The following is a 23,165-nucleotide window of genomic DNA, read 5'->3' as shown; positions in this document are numbered from 1 at the left end:
CTGTCAGTCTCCCCCACTCTCATCTATCCCAACCCCACTCATCTCCGCAAGTTTCCCAGTCCCATTTTCACATATGTCCAGGGACTATTCTGACTGAATTCACCCATCATTCCTCCTCCAATCATCTACCCCTCCGTTTCAGCCCCCACCCTCCTCAGATAAGACATGGTTCAGTTCCCTGATATTGATTTTGTTAAATGTCTGTTGTTTAATCTACCCCTGCATATACCATACTTTCATCACTTTGATTGTATATATACACATGTATATGCATATGGTCCCATATGTGTTTTACACATGCTTATATGAAAATAGGTGCTTTTTTTGTTCTCTGGGCCTGAATTACTTCACTTCATAAAATTTTCCAAGTTCATCCATTTTCCTCAAGATGACATAATATTCTTCTTTATGGATGAATAAAGTTACATATACATACATGAACATACATACATAGATATACATATATACATACCCACATCTCTCTCTATCTATATCACATTTGCCAGCTATACAGCTGACAAGGGGCTAGTGAAACCAATATAGAAGAACTCAATGAAACAAAACCCTCAAAGACTCAATAACTCAATTAATAAATGAGCAAAGGACCCAAATAAACTTTTCAGAAGAAGTAAAAATGGCCAATAAATACACAAAGCAATGTTCAACATCCCTGGCCACAAAGGAAATGTAAATCAAAACAAGGCTGAGATTTTATTCCACCCCAGTAAGATAGGCCATCATCAAGAATACAAAGTACAACAAATGCTAACTCGGATTCAGAGGAAGAAAAAACCCTACCACGCTGTTGGTGAAGATGTCAATTACTGCAGGCACTGTGGAATGCAGTGTGGGTTCCTCAAAGAACTAAAACTAGACCTACCTTATGATCCAGCAGTGCCACTCCTGGGATTTATTCAAAAGATCACAAGTACAATAAAGACACTTGCACATACATGTACATTGCTATACTAGACACCATAATCAAGTTATGGAAACAGCCCAGATGCCCTATAACCATTAGATGGATCAAGAAAATGTGATCTATCTATCTGATCCATCTATCTATCTGATCTGTCTATCTGTCTATAAAATATAAAATAATAATTTACAGAAAACATGATATATTTCAATCAATCTCTATCTCTCTCTGGGTCTATATATAAAAGATACAATTCTAATTTACAGAAAATGTGATATATTTCAATCTCTATCAATCTATTTATCTATCTTTCTATCTCTATCTAAAATCATAATTGATACAAGGCAAACCAACAACTCTGAGGATGTTGGGCACCCAAAGAAAAGCGCTCCTACAGATACTGTAAGTATCTTAGCGCACTGTTCACAGCATTGTATTAGTTCTCCAGCTCTGACATACTGGTTAGTGTGATTTTTCCAAGATCAAGTCCAAACCTCTGAGCTGAAGGTTAGTCAGCAGTTGAAGAGTGACATGAACAGGTCCCCTGTTTTTCACCGTTGTCAAACATCATGGCGGTGGTGTAGTTTCAAGACAGAAAAGATCCTCTTAGCAATGGAGTCAGAGCAGACACCCACAGGAGAGCACATCTTGGGTCACATCTCAAAACCCACGGCCCCTGGTGACCCCTGTGGCCTCTTTAGATTGTGCTGGTCCTTGCAGGTAACTGTCCACAGGGCCTGATCTCCTAACCTTTCTTCTACTGCCCCCCAAAACGGTGGCTGGTATAGGGGGGATCCACGGGTTGCCTTGGCCTCCTGGGTGAGGCTTTCCCCGTGTTAGTGATTGTGTCAGTGACACTGCAAGATTGCCGACTGTGTCACCAGTCAGCGCTATGTCAGTGACCCATCAATCAACTTGTTTTCTCAGCAAAAGCCATCATCATCTCAAGTGGAGAGAGCCCCGTGACAGTTCTTGTTGCTATTCGGAATTTATTTTGGCCAATGACTGGAGCACTAGTGGAGTAGTCTTTGTGTGTGTGTGTGTGTGTGTGTGTGTGTGTGTGTGTGTGTGTGTGTGTGTGTGTGTGTGTGTGTGTGTGTGTGTGTGTGTGTGTGTGTGTGTGTGTGTGTGTGTGTGTGTGTGTGTGTGTGTGTGTGTGCGTGCTAGTCCTGGGGATTGAACTCAGGGCCTGAGCTTTTTTTCTTCAAGGCTAACTCTTGACCACGTGACCCACAGCTCTACTTCGGGCTTTTTACTGGTTAATTAGAGAGGAGAGTTTCACAGATTTTCCTGCCCAGGCTGGCTTTAAACTTCAAGGCTCACATCTCAGCCTCTTGAATAGCCAGGATGACAGGCCGGAGCCACTGGTGCCTGGCTAAGTGTAGTAGCCCCCAGTGTATCTGTATTCATTGTGAAACAGTTACTCCTCAGCTTCTTCTCTTAGACATTGGTTATAAAATTGGATTGCTGGAGACTATGTCTCATTAGGTAGATAAATGAAAGACACATCATTCTAAACAAAACAATTGAAACCAATGATCTGTCAAAGAAATGTGTACTGGGTTGACTTACGTGGACAGGAAAGACTTTTCTTCAACAGGATTGCGGTGGAGTTTGATTGTCTTGCAATAGTTGGGTGGGGACCTTGAAGCACAACTGAGCTGCTGGAAAGTACTAGAAGATGCTGTGTGAGTGTGTGTGTGAGTGTGTGTGTGTGTGTGTGTGTGTGAGAGAGAGAGAGAGAGAGAGAGGGAGGGAGAGAGAAAGAGACAGCGCTAGCCTGTGTGATCAGGCCATCTGTTTGCTAATTGGAGTTTACAGAAATTAGTCACTAAGCCTCCCACAGAGTCTGGAAGATATAAACTTCATCCTCTTCTTCTTCCTCCTCCTCCTCTACCTCCTCTTCCTCCTCCTCCTCCTCTTTTAAAATTCTTCTGTTCAGGCTGAACTTTGAACTCAGGACCGTACACATACTAGGCACTTGAGTCACATTCCAGCCCGAAAGACCTTCAGCCTAAGGGACCTTTTACCTTTCTTCATGCCTATATTCCAAGGGAGTGAGAAAGGATATTTTCTTGGTTGTCAACTAGCAAGAGACTGGACGACGGCTTGTACCTGAAGGGACAGAGAATCTAATCGTAAGTTATATAGAGGAAATGCTCTATGAATAGAGAAGCCACGAGCCTAAAACTGGGACAAAGCTGCTTTAAAGTTTAATGAAGCAGAGGACAGACATTAAGGTTGTTTTGGGGCATATATATATATATATATACACACACATATATATATGTATATATACATATACATATATATGTTATATATCCATCTCTATCAGTCCTGTTGCCTGTGAAATAAATACAACCATAGTGATAGGCATCTCAGACTGAATTTAACAAGTTTGTAAGCAAGCCTGGGGACAGGTATCTCTCATTAGTTAGGCGTATGGTGCTTTCGTCATATGTTTAAGAATTTTTACAGACTGGGGAGATGTTAACTGATCAAATCAGTAGGTGACACGGGAGGCTGCTTCCCTGCTTCCCCTCCTTCTGAGAATCTATGCCCCAGCCAAGCTCGCCTTCCAGCCACATCCTGTTGGACACAGTAGAATGACTGCAGTTTGTTGACCCAGAAGAGTGATATGAGAATATTTGGCCCATGACAGCTTATCATCTCAGTCTGGCTGGGGAAGATAAAAAAAAAGAAGGTAAAGAAGCAAAAAACCCCCACTTTTTTTAAACTTCTGGGATAATGTCAGTATGTTCAATCTGATGCATGATGTCATTTACTGAAATGACCTGTCTCACTATAATAAATCTAAATGGAAACTTTTAGACAAGTATTATAATGGGCTTAGGAAGCAAAATACGAGCAGCTTTTGGTCGCCACCCAAAATTCTCTACATCATTTTTTTTCCCACACACTGCTAATTTGAATGAAACAAACAAAAAACAAATACCTACATAGAAAACACAGCACTAGGTCTTTCTGTAACTTAATTGTAATCTTCCAGAGGAAATTTCCCTGGCATAAAAATTGCAAACCAAAGATATAAATCAAAATTTGACGGAGCAGAGGGAGGGTGTAAATATTTACTTTTCAATCCACTGAATTATTAAAGCTTTCAGAAACGTTTGATCTGGTAAGACAAGAAATAGGACTAAAGGTTGCTCTGCCAGTTTGCTGTGGGGGGAGGGTAGAAGGGGGTAAATTGATTGGCATCGAAGAACTCAACCCTAAGAGAATTGTGTGAGGTATTATTAATTACCAGAAATTTCAAAAAAACCCCAAAGCAATAGTCACATCTTTGAGATATAGTTTACAAGGGATTCCACTGTAACAGGAAGGCAGGTGCTTGTAGATTTCAGCCATATGTTTAGATTTTTATTTAAGACCATTATTGAAAAAAATACTGTGCTACGAAGAAAAGGATTCTGGGATTTTCATCAGATTAGCACAGATTCCGTCTTTGTACTAGTTTATCTGAATTCGCAGGCTTACACTATGAGGCTAATATTTTAGTGAGACAAGACAAACAACCAATACATAGAGTAAACATGTGTGGCTTATTATAATATACATATAATAATATAACAAAGCATGTGCTGTGTCAACCGTTGACAATTTCTGGGGTGGCAGAGATTGGGAAGATCATGGATCAAAGCCAGAGTGGGCAGCAAAGGTTTTCAAGATATCATCTCAACCCCTGAAAGGTGGGTCTGGTGATGTATGTCTTTTAGCCTAGCTACAAGTAGGAGAATCATGGGCTGTGCTAGCCCAAGCCTAAGTGGAAGACCCTAGTTACAAAAATAACTAAAGCAGAAAGGGTTGGGGCTGTAGCTTAAGCGGTAGAGTATCTGCTAGTGAATGTGAGTCCCTGAGTTTAAATCTCAGTGCAGAAAGACACACACACACACACACACACACACACACACACACACAGGTGGTAGAGGTGGTGGCCCATGTGCATTCCATGACAGTCTGAAATGTTAGGTACCATGCAACTGCACATTCGGGAACATTATTGCACATACTGTGCTGAGCAGAGGGTCACTGTGGTGGGGAGTCTGCATGCCACCGTCTCCGCGTCCACCGCTTCGGACCTGCTTCTGGAGCGATGCCAACAGCAGCCGAGAATCACATTGCTGGCCTGACTCCCATCCAGCTCACTTCGGCACCAAAGCAGGCAGTGCCAGGATTTGAGAGTGCATATGAGAAAATGCCAGTCGACGCCACAGCCAGACAGTCTTGTATTTCTTCCGGCACAAGAAAAGATGGATGTGAGTGAAAATACAAAGCTGTGCGCTGTGTTCTGGGGACAACCCAGACCATGTGATGGAATGAGATTAGTAACAGCGCCGTGTTCTTTCTCTTCCCTTACATGATTCTAACTTAATGTCAAGATCAAAATGATCCTGGCACACTTAGACTCTTGAGAAATCGAGATAAAAATCATCTGGAACAACAAAAAACATAATTATCTTGGAGGAGCCTCCCTCCGACACTTCTAATTAAACCAATTATTTCCTAGAATGTGGATGCCCCATGGAGTCTAACCATGCCATGCAACGGTGGTCCCTGTGTTTTATGTCCTTGAATATTTGTGTCCTTTTAATTATTTTTTAAAATCAGGACTAGGATTTGAACTCAGGGCCCCTCCCACTTGCTAGGAAAGTCATCTACCATTTGACCCCTGCCTCTACCCTTTGTTGCTTTAGTTATTTTTTGGATAGAGTATTGTGCGTTTGCCAAGGGTAGTCTTGGACCATGATCTTCTTACCTATACCCATCAGTAGCTGAGATTACAGGTTTCGGTCACTATTTCCAATTTGTTGGTTGAGGTGGCGTTTCACTAACTTTGGGCCCCGTTGACCTTGAACTGTAATTCTGACCTTCACCTCCCTAGTAGCTGAGATTAGAGGCTTGTTCCCCCACACCCAGTCCACATCTGTTATACTTTCAATGTCCTGAGAAAGAAATGTGATTCTCCTTTCCTTTGTAACTCCTACTTCTATTGAGTTCACACATTACCTTGATTGATAAGCACCAGAAATGTCCATCATGCTTGTTTTTTTTTTTTGTAAAGGGATTTGAACTCAGGGCCACACATTTGCTAGGCAGATGCCCAACCACCAAGCCATGCCTCTAGTAATTTTGCACTGATTATTTTTGAGATAATCTCCTTCCTTCACTGGTACACGTCTGGACTGTGATCCGCCCATTGTCGGCTTCCATGGTAGCTGGCATTATAGGCATATACCACCATTCCCAGCTTCTTCCATTGGAGTTTTCTGTCTGGTTTGGCCTGGAACCATGACCTTTTTACCTTGGACCCCTACATAGTCATGCTGACAGGTACCTATCTGTTGATTGAGAAAGAATCTTGTGTATACACGCAGGTTGGTCTCAAACCTTGTCGAGAAAGTGTCTCATGAATATAGCCCAGGCTGCTGTCAAACTTTGGTCTACTGATGATAACATCCCAAATAGCTAGGACTACAGTCATGAGCATGAACCTCTGCTTTCCATCATACCATTTCAAATATTATTAGGGGATTGAAATGATTTTTTTCCCCCAGAGTCTAAGTCTTCACCAAGTGTATTTTATCCTTTCGCGTTTCTGAAACTATAAGAGGTGGCTCTATGACCAGACTCAATATTGGTGATCTCTAGCAAGAGGCTAGATTTATGAAAGTTAAACAGAATTCAGCCAGCCAGGTTTACTGAGAAAGTATCTCGTATGTTATTTGCATATATTATTATGATAAAAAATATCAACATGAGGCAAGGAGGGTTGTAATTACTCCAGGGGGAGCGGTTCCCCCAAGAATGAAAAAGGTAGTAATTATTTTTTAAATGTCAGTAATTTCTCAGTTATGATAAAAAAGTCATGTGTATATGATTGGGGAAATGAATATCTCGTCTGTAAATTTCTTAAGTTTTATTTGAAGATGTATGAAAGTGCATTTTATCTCACTAGGTACTCTTCATGGTGAAGTTAGATATGTCACATACAAATCCTAGTACAGTCCTTATGGATAGAATATGGAGTGCAGAGGATATTTTATTTTTGTCAGTTTGGGGCTTGAACTCAGGGCCTGGGTGCTGTCTCTGAGCTCTTTTGCACAAGGCTAGCGCTCTACCACTTTGAACCACAGCACCACTTCTGGTTTTCTGGTGGTTGATTGGAGATAAGAGTCTCATAGACTTTCCTGCCCAGACTGGCTAGAAACCACAATACTCAGATCTCATACTCCCGAGTAGCTAGGATTCCAGGTATGTGCCTGGTGGGGGGCACAGTTTTCAAGTTAGCTTTTCTGTCCTTTTAATTCATAGCCACATATAGTCTAGAAGTGGGTTTCTCAGAAATCTGATGATTCAAAGTGGATCAAAGAGGTGCTACGTCATGTGGCCATACCATCACTAAGTTCTTCGGAAGCTCAACTTTCCAACGAGCACAACTCTTTGTTTGAAGTCAATAGCAAGAATAATCGTTTCACAACTCAAAGTTACAGCTCCCATCCGCTCTCAAGCTTGCTGCAAGTGAGTGTAATCAATAGGTACTTCACATGCTGTTAAAATTTAATTCTCATGCCCAAACTATAACATTGAAGAGTCTTCCAAACGGGGAAGATGTTTTTTAAACTTGCAATGTGAAAAGTTAAGAAGGGTTTCCATTTCAATAGACACAGGACATTTTTATTATGCTACGTCTCAGTAACAAGGCCAAGGAGAAGAAAGAACAAAATGGATGGGACAGAGGAAAGCAGCCGGTGACTGGAGACAATGCAAGGGAAGGACCAGACTCTTGTTCGTGTTTGTGGCTTAAGTACTTGTCACTTTGGAATAGATGGAGTGAGGAAAAGACACTCTGTAGTTTCCTGGGTATTGGTTTACTGTGATGCTGAATATATTACCATATTAAAAGCACATTAAGGACAAATAACACTTGACTAGTAGTTGAAAGGTTTACTTAATAAACAAAGTAAAGAATTTCTTGTGGGATTTTATTTATGGTAATTCAGAGCTGCCAATTTGCTGGAGGCAACTACTACTTTTGCCATTAAAGAAGGAACTATCTGATGGCATCTCCAGGAGGCTAGATGCTGGTGATGGCCTTTGGGCTGGTCCAGTGGTAGACCAGCCCGGCCACTGTCGCTCCTACTGGTCACCAAAGTCTGCTGAGACCAGTCAATTCCTCTACCATCTATCAACTCATCATCATCTATATTCTATCTATCTATCTATCTATCTATCTATCTATCTATCTATCTATCTATCTATCTATCTATCTATCTATGTATCTATCTATGTATCTATGTATCTATCTATGTATCTATCTATGTATCTATCTATGTATCTATGTATCTATCTATGTATCTATGTATCTATCTATCTATGTATCTATGTATCTATGTATCTATCTATGTATCTATGTATCTATCTATGTATCTATGTATCTATCTATGTAGCTATGTATCTATGTATCTATCTATGTACCTATGTATCTATCTATGTATCTATGTATCTATGCATCTATCTATCTATGTATCTATGTATCTATCTATGTATCTATCTATGTTCTATCTATGTATCTATCATCTGTCTGTCTGTCTGTCTGTCTATCTATCTATGTATCTATCTATGTATCTATCTATGTATCTATGTATCTATTTATGTATCTATCTATGTATCTATCTATCATCTATCCATGTCTCTATCTACTATCCAGCTATGTATCTGTCTTTGTATAATCTCTATCTGTCCATCTATCATCTACCTGAGTGTTTATATCTGTCATCTTTCTGTCTATTATCTATCATCTCTCTCTGTTAGCGATCTCTATGTATCTAAGTATCTGTCATTTTTCTGTCTATTATCTATCATCTATGTCTATCAATCTATCTGTATTCTATATATGTATGCATATATTTGTGTATGTATATATGTATCTATCATCTATCTGTCTATCATCTATGTGTCTGTCTTTGTTTGTTTTTGGGGGGGGGGTCTAGTCATGGGTCCTGAACTCTGGGCCTGGGCGCTGTCCCTCAGCTCTTCAGCTCAAGGCTAGTGCTCTACCACTTGAGCCACAGCACCACTTTCGGCTTTCTTTCTTTTTGCTTATGTGGTGCTGAGGAATCGAACCCAGGGCCTCAGGCATGCAAGGCAAGCGCTCTACCACTGAGCCACCTGCCCAGCCCCCTGTGTCTGTCTTTGTATCCTCTATCCCTCTGTGTGCCTTTGTATCTATGTATGTATTAATCATCTTTCATCTATCTATCTGTCATCAATGTATCAATCTACATATCTATGTATTTATGATCTGTCTACTGTCTATCTCTATCTACCTATGTATCTGTCATCTTTCTATCTGTATATCATATCTATCTATTTCTATATATCTGGCTATGTATCTGTCATTTTTCTATCTGTATTATATATCATATCCATCTATCTATTTCTATAGATCTAGCTATGTATCTGTCATTTTTCTATTATCTATCATCTCTATTGATCGATCACCTATTTTCCATATTTCCATCCACCTTCTCCTTTAAGCTAGAGCCCACCGCTCTGCCTCCCGTGCTCCTCCCAGGCTCCTCCCGTGCACAGCTGCGGAACTTTAAACCCCACAGGAACCTCAGGATTCCCCATGGCTGACTTCTCCTGCCGAAATTAACTTGGCTCAGCCTAGGAGCGTTTGAATTTCCATTACTTTATCAGTGTACCTTGTTAATGACATAGCTTAATTTGCATACCAGTAGTACCTTTTCACCACAGGTAAGAAATTGAAATGTTCAAGGTCAATTAACTGTGAGTGCTTCCGGCGCTGGGGGGGCTGTCACTCCGAGTGACACTGCACAGAGGCCAGGGCCGGGGAGCCCTCTGCCGCCCTCAGAGGAGAGCGGATCATCTCATCGTCACCCCCTAGGATCCTTTTCCCTTACTGTGCCTCCCTCTGGTTGCTTTTTAAATACTGGTCTATAAAACCAGCATTTAAATACTGGTCTACAAAACCGGGCAGAAATGCTGGAGAAATAGCATACAATCCCAGATAAGAGCAATACGCATCCTCAGTATTGATTTCAAGTCATTAAAATTAGCTAGAAAGAACAAGAAACAAATTGATCAGCAGTTTCCCCGTAGACGGACAAGATGGTATAGATAAAATCTTCCAAGTAGAACTTCCCAGTTATGATGGTAGCTGTCTGCAGGTGCTACTCTTTGCTAAGTTTCCAAGGTTAAAAAAAAGATGATTAAAAAGTGCCAGGTGCCAGTGGCTCATGCCTGTAATTCTAGCTCTTCAGGAGGCTGAGATTTCAGGATCCAAGCTCAAAGCAAGCCTAAGCAGCCAAATCTGTGAGATTCTTATCTCCAAACAACCAGCAAGGGGCTGGGAAGGTGGCTCAGTGGTAGAGCACTTGCCTTGCATGCCTGAGGCCCTGGGTTCGATTCCTCAGCACCACATAAGCAAAAAGAAAAAAGCCAAAAGTGGCGCTGTGGCTCAAGTGGTAGAGCGCTAGCCTTGAGCTGAAGAGCTGAGGGACAGCGCCCAGGCCCAGAGTTCAGGCCCCATGACTGGACCCCCCAAAAAATAAAAAATAAAAACAACCAGCAAAAGGCTGGAACTGAAGGTGTGGCTCAAGTGGTAGAGCATCAGCCTTGAGCAAAAAGAAGCTAAGCAAGTGCATCAGGCCCTAGTACTACTCCCCGTCACCCTCTAAGAAAAAGTGATAAACATTCAGCCATGTGCCAATGTCTCACTCCTATACAGTAATCCTAGCTACTCAGGAGGCTGAGATCTGTGGATTCTGGTTCAAAGCCAGCCTGGGCAGAAAAGTCACCATGAGACCCTTATCTCCCATTAGCAACCAGAAAACTGAAAGTGGCACTGTGGCTCAAAGCCTTGAGCAAAAGAGCCTAGGGACAGTACCCAGGCCCTGAGTTCAAGCCCTGTGACAGACGAAATAAATAAGTAAATAAATAAGCAAATAAATAAAGAAAGAATTCAGAGCTATGCGGTTACAGCAATACCAGAAATGGAGGTGTTTAGTTAGTATCAGACTGTAGAAGACTTAAAAAAATTTTCAAAAATTATCTTTAAGTAGTTGTCCAGAGGAGTTGCCATTGAACAAAACAGTTTATGAACACAATATATCTTGATCACTGTTGCCCCTCTCAACACCCTCACCCATCCCTCCCCTACCCACTGCTTCCCTCCCCTCTTCTTCATTTTGTAGGATATACATTGGATTCTTGATTGTGTTCTGTCCCCTCCTAGGTCATGAATTAAAATGCTAAGTTTGGCTAGAATGGGGAGGGGCCTGTTGTGAACCAGGGGGTGGAGCTACTGACCATACTGTCTAACAACCACATCTGAAAGCACTCTCATCCTGCAGCCAGTACTGTGCGTTTTCAAGTCCACTGACAATTGCCAGTTTCCACGACAATAGGTCAGGCCCTTCTGTGTCCTCAAGAGCACCAGGCCTCTTGTCTGCGATCCTGGGCAAGAACAGGTTAACTCGGGCTCTCTTATGTGAGTCATCATTTACTAACCAGGTTGCTTTGGGAGTTCCTTAGCAGCAGCGTGGATTGTGTCACCAAATACGAGTGCTCACCTGCTCAACAGACCCCACGCAGTACTGCAGGGACTAAGTGCAGGAAACTGGCCATTGTGTCATCAGAGCCTAAACAATGAAGCAGAGCGGGTTCAGGCTTAAAAAGAATGCGAAGGGGAAACCATTCCTTTCCAGGGTTCAAGACAACGGCTCCCCCCCCCCCCCCCCCCCCCCCCCCCGCCCAAGCTATTTGTACACAGCACTAGGTCAAGGGTGATTTTTCAGCTTATTCAAGAACCATTTCACACAGGTGACAGGCTGTAGGAGTTAGAAACACCCCTTGTGGGTTGCAAACAGTAACGCTACAAGTGGAGATCCATGTCCCAAAGTCGCCCAGAGCTGAAGGCCATCCCACAAGCTTGTTTACTTGACATAGGGCTCACGGTTCACATTCTACTCTTGTCTAAGCAAGGTAGATAATATTGGTGTACAAGAGAGGTCCAACCCAGATGGAAATTCTTCAAGGGTAAATACAGAGACAATTACAAGGAAAAACACACGAAAATTGCAACGCATACAAATATTCTGGATCCCAAAAGGAAGGCATGGAGATCCCAATAGATGGAGTGGAATACACTTCTTACTTCTTTTTCTTTTTTTCTGTTGGTCGTGGGGCTTGAACTTGGCCTGGGCACTGTCCCTCAGCTCTTCAGCTCAAGGTGAGCGCTCTACACTTGAGCCATAGCACCGCTTCCAGCTTTTTCTGCTTATGTGGTGCTGAGGAATCGAACCCAGGGCCTCCTTCTGGCAATGGAGGCTTTAACTCAGGGCCTCCTGCTAGCTAGGCAGGTGCTCTAGCACTTGAGCCACACCCACCCGTCCTTCTGCTTTTAGTTATCAGATAGCCTCTTGCAATTTTGCCCAGAATTGGCCTCAGCCTGAAATCCTCTTCCCTCTGCTTATAGAATGGCTGGAGTTACTGTCATAAAGCATCATTCTAGCATCATTCTAGCTTCCTCCACCCCTAGCTGGCCTTGAACCACGATCCTCCTATCTCTGCCTCCAGTATGGCTGGGTTTATAAGGACGAACCCCTATGCCTGGTGAGCTATACTCTGAACCATAATGTACATTAGGGGAAAGGAAATTTGGAACAGTACCAATTTTTAAAAGACAATGCAGTAAATAACCTGGAGAATCTTCCTGGGGTGCAGGCGGGGTTGAGGAGCATGCTGGCCATTGAGGACAAGGTGACAGATGTCACTTTGAATCAGATGAATTCCCCTTCACAAATGACTGAGTATGCGCACATGCCAACCAGGCCCACGCACGGCCGGGGCAAAGGTGGTTGTGTTTAATAACTGGCTTGGAAAACTGAACATTTAACAATCGTCTCTGACATAGCGTTGCCAACCAGCACCAAGCAAACATTTTCTTGTCCCTGGGCCAGGGCTCTGCATGCCTGTAATCATCACTGCTTTTCCTGTTGTAGTTCAAACATACGTTTTTGATGTCTGCCCTCTTGTGAAGACGGTAAACATCCCGAGGACAGATCTGATCCATGACCAGCTTGGCTTTTTCCAAGACCTGACAGTATCCTTTAGCTCCTTCTCTAAGAAGTCTAATCAGGAACAAAGGTCATTTGCTAGTTTCACCAGTACCGGAAGGCATTTCTTTCTATGCGTCCCTGGGCACAGGGATCAAAGGATTGATTGTAACCAGGGCACGGGGGTGAAGCTGTGTGCTCCAAGTGTTGACAAGACTGTTCATGTGATCTCCTGTTTCTATTTTCCCAAAAGGAGCCGGCGGCTGGTCCCCACTGGTGTCCAATAAATACCAGTGGCTGCAGATTGACCTTGGGGAGAGGATGGAGGTCACCTCTGTGGCCACCCAAGGCGGGTACGGGAGCTCCAACTGGGTGACCAGCTACCTGCTGATGTTCAGTGACAGTGGCCGGAACTGGAAACAGTACCGACAGGAAGACAGCGTCTGGGTATGTTTCTTTCCTGAAAGCCATCAATTCTCTGGGAAAGAAGTATTACTCTCTTAAAGAATGTAGATGCCGAATCTCTAGAACTTGAAAATATTCACTTTTTTTTTTTTTTGGTATGCTTTTGGCAGTCAATACTGGGATGTTGTGAATTCAAGGCCCTGTGCTTGCTTAGGTTGGTGCTCTGCCACCTAAGCCATGCCTCCAGCCCTGCTTTTTGCTGATTATTTTGGAGATGGGGGGGCATCTAGCAAACTTTTCTTATTAGGATGGCTTTGAGCAAGAATCTGTTAGACCTCAGCCTCCTGAGAAGCTAGGATGACAGGAATGAACCATGTACCTGTCAACTTTAAAAACATTTTCTAAGAGACAGTGCAGAAAATATTTACCATTTGGTATGATTCAGGGCTAATTTGCAAAAAAAATGTGAGAGACAAATTTATGGAGTCTTCAAAAATAGATACAAATCCAGTCAGTTGAATAAGTAGTGTAGAAACCTAATAAATAAGATGTGTAAAAATGTTAAGTTTTGTGAACTAATGAGGGGGTCATTTTGTGTGTTGTTTAGAGATAATCAAAAGAATATCTTTTATTATTTCCTCTGATGACTATGGTTTCTGGAACCCTGTTTCTTGAATATGGAGGTTTATATATAGGGTTGTGTTTGGAGTTTTATTTAATATACCTTTATATATTAATATATATAAACACACACATACATATACACCTTAGTATGTATAGTATATGTTCAGCCTATATGTAAAATACATGCTATATATATTATATAGCATACAGTGTATAACATTATAAAGTTATATTAAGTCTTATATAACTCTCATACCTTCCTCTATTCTCTTTGAAGTATGTAAATTGCTGTTGTGATAGAAATGCAATGATAAGACAAGACTAGGAGAGAGGTTTTATATACATTTATATGTATGTACATATAATATTATATATAATAATACAATACATACATACATGTATGTATTATACACACATATATTCTACATATACTATCTGTATATATTATATATGTATGCATTTGTAGCTGACTGCTTGCATATAAACACTTGGTGGACAAAGGAAGCTAAAAGGAATTTACTTGATGATAAAGAGAAGCATTTTTTGTTCATGTAGAAAAGCATTTGTTTGGGTCTTCTGTGAGCCAGGAAAAACACACTGCAATCAAAGAACTATTTTTCCCCCCTCTGGCTGAGCTTGTTAAACTAGAGAAAATGAGTAACTTAATGAAGCATTATTCTTAGCACACAGATAATTTGGAAGCCTATTTGGGCACAGAATGATAATTTTCTTTGACCTGTCAATTGCCTCTTTTTTTTTTTTTTTTTTTTTTTTAAACTTCCCAGAACTCTGTTGTACATTATAAACTCATTGAAGAAATGGAATGTGATTCACTCACCTTTGCATCTGGGAAGCTCTTGGTGGCCATTCAGTGCGTGTTTATTGATGTAAATTGAATTGAGAAGAGGTGGCCAGTCTTTCTCTGGAGAGAACAGTGGGATGGAAGGAGTTGCCTAGAAGCATGATTAAAGAAAACCTGCTTTGAAATCCAAATCAAAGCAAAAGCTGTGTAGTAGAATGAAAACCTACGCCCGCCCCCACCTAAATGTGATGGTTGAGCTAATTCTATGAGAACCATTCAGAGTAGAACTAAAACAATTGGTAATCATGAACCAATAACAATGAAAGCTTAATGAGGTATTTACTTTAACTACTTTAACTAGGTGTTTGGCTTATCTTTTAGTCCTTTTTTTCTAAATTAAGCATTGGATTTTAAACTAGATAAGTAGAGACTAATGACTGCTAATACTTAGTGGGGCTAATTAAAATGTATGTTTTTGGTATTTTTTTTTCTACCATGAGAATTGCTGTATTTCTGTTCAATAAGCTTGGAGAAAACCAGATGTAGGCATTTCCAATTGCTTCCTTTTTTCTCTTTTTTGAAATGCTGTTAAAGATGAGGTGGTCAGGGTGAATTAGGGGTATGGTGATATTTTTAATTATCTAAACCAATAAAAGTAACGTCGGAGCATCAATCATGATGCTGTTAAAGCAGTGTTATTGGGTTAGAACACAGGAAATCTGTGGGCTCCGATCATGCCTACCTTCTTGAGCATGAACTACCTGCAGATAAAGACTGTGCCTCCCTACAACCCCCTCGCATGTTGTAGACAAATACTAAATATTCATGGGAGGAATGAATGAAGTGCAAAATATGAAGAAATGAAAAAGGTTCTGGGCTGGTGTGCCATGTAAAGAATTTAACCAATTGTCACATTTCACAAATGTGTGCTTCCCAACTTGTTCTGTTTCTTGGTGCCCAGTTTTTTTTTTTTGTTTTTTTGTTTTGTTGTAGATATAATGGGATGTGTAGCAATTATACAAAACATGCCAATTTCTTTTAAGAGCTTCACAGTCTGTTTTAGATGATATAAATCTACAAAAGAGGGTTAGGAAACCTATTTAGAATTCTGCAAGTACATGGTAGAAAGGGAAATAAAACTCAAGTGCTGTTGGTTTGGGAGGAAATACAATAAAACTAATCAGCATGGAGGGAAAAGCTTTGATGTGGATTCTTTCGTTTTCCCTTCATTTGACCCTATGTCTCTTCACCAAAGAGAGCAATGACTCCTCCATATCTGAGAGAAGTCACAGAAATCCTCTCTTGTTTCTTACCATTATTCTTTAAGGAGAAAGCCAAAATGCCTTACTTATTATTTATATAGGTCACTTAATAGAAATATAAAACTTGACAGGTATGTGATGTACTCTTTAAAAAAAACACATTAAAACATTTCTTCAGAGTGAAATTTATAGCCTAATGTTCATAAAATGTGAGTTACACAAAGTAGTTTGCTGTGAAAACATCTTATGAAAATGTAGAAAATGTGAGCCCCTAAAATTGCACCTGTTAAATTGAAGACAAAATAAAACCCCTCAATATCCTGAATAACAGAACCCAGAATCGACTCTTTGCAGCCAGTTTCCTGTAAGTGATGGAAAAAGTAAATGCAAGGTATAATTTTCGCTCATTTAAGAACAATTTAAGAACAATTGCGGGAATATCATGAAACCAGTAACTTAGAAACCATTTTAAGTAGATCAACACGGGATAAACACCCAAGATTTCTTGTATCCTATAGACTACAAAGGCAAAGCAAGAGATGGTCCTCATTTTATAAATTGTTTAAGTAAACATGATTGTTAAAACTCAAGAATAGGTTTTTCTCTTTTTCTTTGTGAACTTCAGTTGCATCTGGGTTTTCCAACACAAACACTTATGGCATTTCTAAAGTTGGTATACATTGGCTTTGGTGTGTGTGTGTGTGTGTGTGTGTGTGTGTGTGTGTGTGTGTGTGTGTGTGTGTGTGTGTGTGTGTGTGTGTGTGTGTGTGTGTGTGTGTGTGTGTGTGTGTGTGTGTGTGTGTGTGTGTGTGTGTGTGTGTGTGTGTGTGGTGTTGGTGGTCCTGGGGCTTGAACTCAGGGCCTGGGCGTTGTCCCTGAGCTCTTTTTGCTCAAGGCTAGCCCTCTACCACTTGGAGCCAAAGTATCACTTCTGGTTTTGGGATGGTTCATTGGAGATAAGAGTCTCATGGGGACTTTTGAGTCACAGCTCCCTGCTGGTTTTTGTGTTTTAACTTGCTGTGCCTGATGGCATGTCCGTGGTCTTGACTGGCCAGTGAAAGACATGGTGACATTTTGATTAGCAGATTGTGCCGATGTCACTGAACTGCAAGTTTACTAGGCTGAGAAAGGCAGGGAGGAGGGCAGGCCCCACCACAGCATGCGCAGAGCAGCGATGAGGTCAGGGTGCTGCATGAAGTCCCAGGGATGGAATCTGGGATGAACATGGCCACGTGGACAAGCCTGGGTGGACAGGACCCCTCAGATGAGGGAAGCCCCATTTGGGGGTCCTTTGGCTCCAAGATGCTGGTAGTGAGGTAGTGTCCTAGTGGATGCTCACCAACTTTGTTTGCATTCGTAGTTGCATCTTATGTGCATTCCTGGTTATATCTGTGGTTTTAACTTCCACTGTGTGTTTGTAGCAAAATGTGGGAAAATTTGGTGCATTGTCGATACATGTGACAGGCAGAGATTCTTGGTTCAGTATCAAACATGGCAGCAGGGTAGTGATTCATCTTAGATCCAGTACATTTCTGTAGATCCCTTTAGTTAATGTTGCAAGAAGGTTTTGGCTAAAGATCAAGGACAGGAAACACATTTGTGTGTGTGTGTGTGTGTGTGTGTGTGTGTTTCCCACACACTGGTCCTGGGGGTTTGAACTCAGGGCCTGGCCATTCTCCCTTTGCTCTTTCTTTCTTTCTTTCTTTCTTTCTTTCTTTCTTTCTTTCTTTCTTTCTTTCTTTCTTTCTTTCTTTCTTTTTTTTTTTAAAATTTAATTTAATTTTATTTGTGAACATACTGTACAGAGGAGTTACAGTTACATGGGCAGGATAATGCGTACATTTCTTACCAAGCATTGCAGCCTCCTCCTTTGTTTATCCTTCACATCCCTTCCCAGCCTCCCCCTTCCCCCCCTAATCCCAATCCTTCTCCCCCCCCCCCCCCCTGCACCAACGTTGTAAAGCTCGTTTTGGACATGACAACTTGTATTTCTCATTGTTGCAACAGGTCCACCTGTATCCTTAAACAACTGGTTTTTCCCCATCTCCTCCACAAGTTATACGGACATCAAATATAGTGAAAGCGGGGGTTATACTGTGGAGGAGGGACATACAAAGCAACAAAGAGATAATCTTATAAATGTGTTAGAAACACATGCATGAAAGAAAAAAAACATTAAAATACACATCTAAGGGTTCATTTTCCTGACATCACATTATCTGACCTTTTCCGCTTGACTCATACATATACTAGATATTACAAATAAGGGAAACCATGGGACCTACGTTTCTTTGGGCATGGCTTACTTCACTTAATATAATTTTTTCCAAGTTTTTCCATTTCCTAACAAATGGGGCAATGTCATTCTTTCTGATGGAGGCATAGAATTCCATTGTGTATATATACCACATTTTCTTGATCCATTCATCTACTGAGGGGCATCTGGGTTGGTTCCATATCTTAGCTATGGTAAATAATGCTGCAATAAACATAGTTGTGCTGGTAGCTTTAGTGTGGTCTTGTTTGTAAACATTAGGGTAAATGCCCAAAAGTGGGATTGCTGGGTCATAGGGGAGCTCTATGTGAAGTCTTTTGAGGAACCTCCATACTGCTTTCCAAAGTGGTTGAACAAGTTTACATTCCCACCAACAATGAAGTAAGGTTCCTTTCTGTCCACATCCCCTCCAGCATCTGTTGTTGTTAGAGTTCTTGATTTTTGCCTTTCTAACTGGAGTGAGGTGATATCTCAATGTTGTTTTGATTTGCATTTCTTTTATGGCTAGGGATGTTGAACATTTCTTCATGTGTCTACTGGCCATCCTTCTTTCTTCTTCAGAGAAGCTTCTCTTTAAGTCTTTCGCCCACTTACTTATTGGGCAGTTGTTTCTTTGAGGATTTGTTGTTGGGTGGTTTAATTTTTTGAGTTCCAAGTATATTTTAGATATGAGACCCTTGTCCGTTGTATGGCTAGTAAAGATCTTCTCCCAGTCCGTGGGCTTTCTATTGATCTTGCTAGCTATGTCATTTGCCCTGCAGAAGCTCTGCAACCTTATACAATCCCATTTGTCCAACCTTTCTTTGATTTGTTGTGTTTCCGGGTCTCTATTCAGAAAATTTCGGCCTGAGCCAAGGAGACCCAGGGTTTCTCCTATTCCATCCTGTAATGTTTTCAGAGTGTCTGCTTTGAGTTCAAGGTCTTTGATCCATTTGGAGTTGATTCTGGTGCAGGGTGATATATAAGGATCTAGCTTTAGTTTTCTACATGTAGTTAACCAGTTTTGCCAGCACCATTTACTGAAGAGGCTGTCTGTCTTCCATTCTATTGTTTTAGCTCCCTTATCGAAGATTAGATGGCTATAGGTCTGTAGGTTCATTTCTGGGTTTTCAATTCTATTCCATTGGTCCTGAGGTCTGTTCTTATGCCAATACCAAGCTGTTTTGATTACTATGGCTTTATAGTAGAGTTTGAAATTTGGTATTGATATTCCTCCAGCAGTGTTCTTTCCGTTGAGGAGCGTTTTTGCTATTCGGGGTCTTTTATTGTTCCATATGAATTTTTGGATTGCCTCTTCTATTTCCTTGAAGAATGAGGGTGGAATTTGGATAGGTATTGCGTTGAATTTGTAGATAGCCTTGGGAAGTATTGCCATTTTCACGATGTTAATCTTTCCAATCCAGGAGCATGGGAGGTTTTGCCATTTTTTAAGTTCTGTGTTGATTTCCTTTTTCAAGATTTTAAAGTTTTCATCATAGAGGTCCTTCACTTCTTTAGTTAAGTTAATTCCGAGGTATTTTATTTTTTGTGGAGCTATTACAAATGGAGTTGCTTTCCTAATTTCAGCCACACTTTTCTCATTGTTGGCATACAGAAAAGCCATTGATTTTTGGGGGTTAATTTTATAACCTGCTACTTTGCCAAAGTTTTGAATCAGCTTGAGTAATTTGGGAGTGGAGTCTATGGGATTCTTTAAATACAAGATCATGTCATCTGCAAAGAGGGAGAGTTTTATTTCTTCTTTCCCTATTTGGATCCCCTTTATGTCTGCATCTTGTCTTATTGCTGTAGCTAGGCATTCTAATACTAGATTGAAGAGAAGTGGAGAGAGTGGGCATCCTTGTCTTGTTCCTGAGTTAAGAGGAAATGGCTTTAGTTTTTCACCATTGAGTATAATGCTGGCTGTAGGTTTGTCATATACAGCCTTTATTGTATTGAGGAATGTTCCATGGATTCCTAATTTTTCCAAAACCTTCATCATAAAGGGGTGTTGGATCTTGTCGAATGCTTTTTCTGCGTCTATTGAGATAACCATGTGGTTCTTATTCTTGCTCCTGTTGATGTGATGAATAATATTAATTGATTTGCGTATATTGAACCAGCTTTGCATCCCTGAAATGAATCCTGTTTGATCGTGGTGTATGATTTTTTGGATGAATTGTTGAAGTCGATTGGCCAAAATTTTGTTGAGAAGTTTTGCATCAATGTTCATCAAAGAAATGGGTCTATAGTTCTCTTTCTTTGATGAGTCCCTGCCTGGTTTTGGGATGAGGGTTATGATGGCTTCATAGAATGTGTTCGGTAGTGAGCTTTCTCTTTCAATTTCATTGAAGAGTTGGAGGAGAATTGGTGTGAGCTCTGCTTTGAAGGCCTTGTAAAATTCCGCTGTAAAACCATCTGGTCCTGCACTTTTCTTAGCTGGGAGGTCTCTTATTGCTGTTTCTATTTCAATGCTTGATATGGGCCTGTTAAGCTGGTTTAACTCATCTTGGTTTAGTTTTGGCATGTCAATATTTGCTAGGAAAAGGTCCATTTCTGTCAAGTTCTCAAACTTATTAGCATAAAGTTTTGAGAAGTATTCCCTTATAATGTTCTGAATCTTGGTTGTTTCCGTGGTGATGTTTCCATTCTCATCTCTGAGTTTATTAATTTGGGTGTGTTCTCTTCTTTTTCTGATAAGATTTGCTAAGGGTCTGTCAATTTTGTTAAGTTTTTCGAAGAACCAACTCTTTGTTTTGTTGATTCTTTCTATAGTTTTTTTGGATTCTAATTCATTTAATTCCGATTTAATTTTGATTATTTCTTTCCGTCTACTGGATTGGGGTTTATCTTGCTGCTCTTTTTCAAGGAGGTTTAGATGTGTCATTAAATTGTTGGTTTCAGATCTCTCCAATTTGTTGATGTAGGAGCTCAGAGCTATAAACTTGCCTCTGAGTACTGCCTTTGCTGTGTCCCAGAGGAGCTGGTAATTTGTGTGTTCATTTTTGTTGAATAGCATGAACATTTGAATTTCCTTTCTAATCTCTTCCATGACCCACTCTTGATTCAGCAGTGTGTTGTTCAGCCTCCATGTGATACTGGACTTTCTTTGGTGGCTTTTGGTGTTGAGTTCTAATTTTATTCCCTTGTGGTCAGAGAGAATGCAAGGTATAACTTCAATGTTTCTGAATTTAGACAAGTTTGCTTTGTGGCCTAAAATGTGGTCTATTTTAGAAAACGTTCCATGTGCTGCTGAGAAAAACGTGTATTCTGATGCTGCTGGGTGAAATGTTCGGTAGATGTCTGTTAAGTCTAGTTGATCTATGCAGCTGTTTAGATCTGCGGTTTCTCTGTTGAGTTTTTGCCGAGTTGATTTATCTAGTGGGGAGAGTGGTGTGTTAAAATCCCCAACAATTAATGTCTTTGGATCAATATGGGATTTGAGGGAAAGTAGTGTTTCTTTGATAAATTTGGGTGCTCCATTGTTTGGTGAATAGATATTTAGAATTGTAATATCCTCCTGAAGGAGAGATCCTTTAATTAGTATGTAGCGACCTTCTTTATCTCTTCTCACGAATTTTAATTTGAAGTCTATTTTATCTGATATTAAGATTGCAACTCCCGCCTGTTTATGGGGTCCGTTTGCTTGGTAGATTTTGTTCCAGCCTTTAACATTGAAAATGTGTTTGTTTTTACGGGCAAGATGTGACTCCTGCAGGCAGCAGATAGAAGGGTCTTGTTTTTTAATCCAACTAGACAGTCTATGTCGCTTAATTGGAGAGTTCAGTCCGTTAACATTAAGAGATAGGACTGAGAGGTATTTGGGAGTTCCTGCCATGTTATCCACCTTCTTGGGGGCTGCGAAAACTGGGTTCTTCCTATGGTTCTTGGATTCTCAGTTTGGGTGCAGTTTCTTCGCCTTTGTTGCGGTCTTGTTGGTTTTCTATGTGTAGGACATCTTTAAGAATCTTTTGTAGGGCTGGTTTGGTGGAGATGTATTGTTTCAATTTTTCTTTGCTATGGAAGGTTTTTATTTGGCCTTCAGTTATGAAGGAGAGTTTAGCTGGGTACAGTATTCTTGGTTGATAGTTGTTTGTTTTTAGGGCATGGCATACATCATTCCAGGCTCTTCTTGCTTTGATTGTCTCTGCTGAGAAATCTGAGGTGATTCTAATTGGTTTCCCTTTATAGGTGATTACCCTTTTCTCCTTGACAGCTTTAAGGATCTTTTCCTTGGTCTGAGTTGATCCTGTATGGATTATAATGTGACGGTGGGATGTCCTATTCTGGTCTGGTCTATTTGGGGTTCTAAAAGCTTCTTGTATCTGAATAGGCCTATCTTTTTGTATGTTTGGGAAGTTCTCTGCTAGGATCCTGTTAAACAAATTTCCTAGACCATTAACTTCTGTTTCTAGGTGCTCCTCTACACCCATTATCCTTAGATTAGGCCTTCTGATGGTGTCTTCCAGGTGTTGGATAGATCTATCATACTTCTTGGACTTGTCTTGGATGGTTGTATGTTCTTTCTCTATAATATCTAGGCTGTCTTCAATCCCTGAGATTCGATCTTCTGCATGGTCTAACCTGCTGTCAAGACTCTCTACTTTGTTTTTTATCTCTTTTCCTTCTAATTGGTCAGCTTTGATGGCTTCAAGTTCTTTGTTGAAGCTCTGTTTTAGGTCTTGTATGAATTTCTTTACTTCCTTAATTTGGTATTCAGCGTTTGTTCTCAAATCACTTAGTTGATTGGTTATGGTTTCTTTGGACTCCCATTCCTTCTGTTGGGTTCCATTCA

At 40.7% G+C, this 23,165-nt stretch overlaps 1 protein-coding gene across 1 annotated transcript in view; it reads left to right on the top strand.

Annotated features, from left to right (window-relative positions):
- Positions 1 to 23,165, top strand: part of Cntnap4 (contactin associated protein family member 4) — a 184,470-nt gene that overhangs the window by 8,816 nt on the left and 152,489 nt on the right. The window contains exon 2 of the mRNA XM_042700954.1: positions 13,277 to 13,470. Within this exon, the coding sequence (XP_042556888.1) occupies positions 13,345 to 13,470 (126 nt within the window). The 5' untranslated portion in view covers positions 13,277 to 13,344. The remainder of the gene's footprint in view (positions 1 to 13,276; positions 13,471 to 23,165) is intronic.

The sequence above is a fragment of the Dipodomys spectabilis genome, unplaced genomic scaffold, assembly GCF_019054845.1.
Source record: "Dipodomys spectabilis isolate Male_0828 unplaced genomic scaffold, ASM1905484v1 ptg000273l, whole genome shotgun sequence".
Lineage (NCBI taxonomy): Eukaryota > Metazoa > Chordata > Mammalia > Rodentia > Heteromyidae > Dipodomys > Dipodomys spectabilis.
The sequence above is the reverse complement of the archived record's forward strand: the minus strand, read 5'-3'. Positions and strand labels throughout refer to the sequence as shown.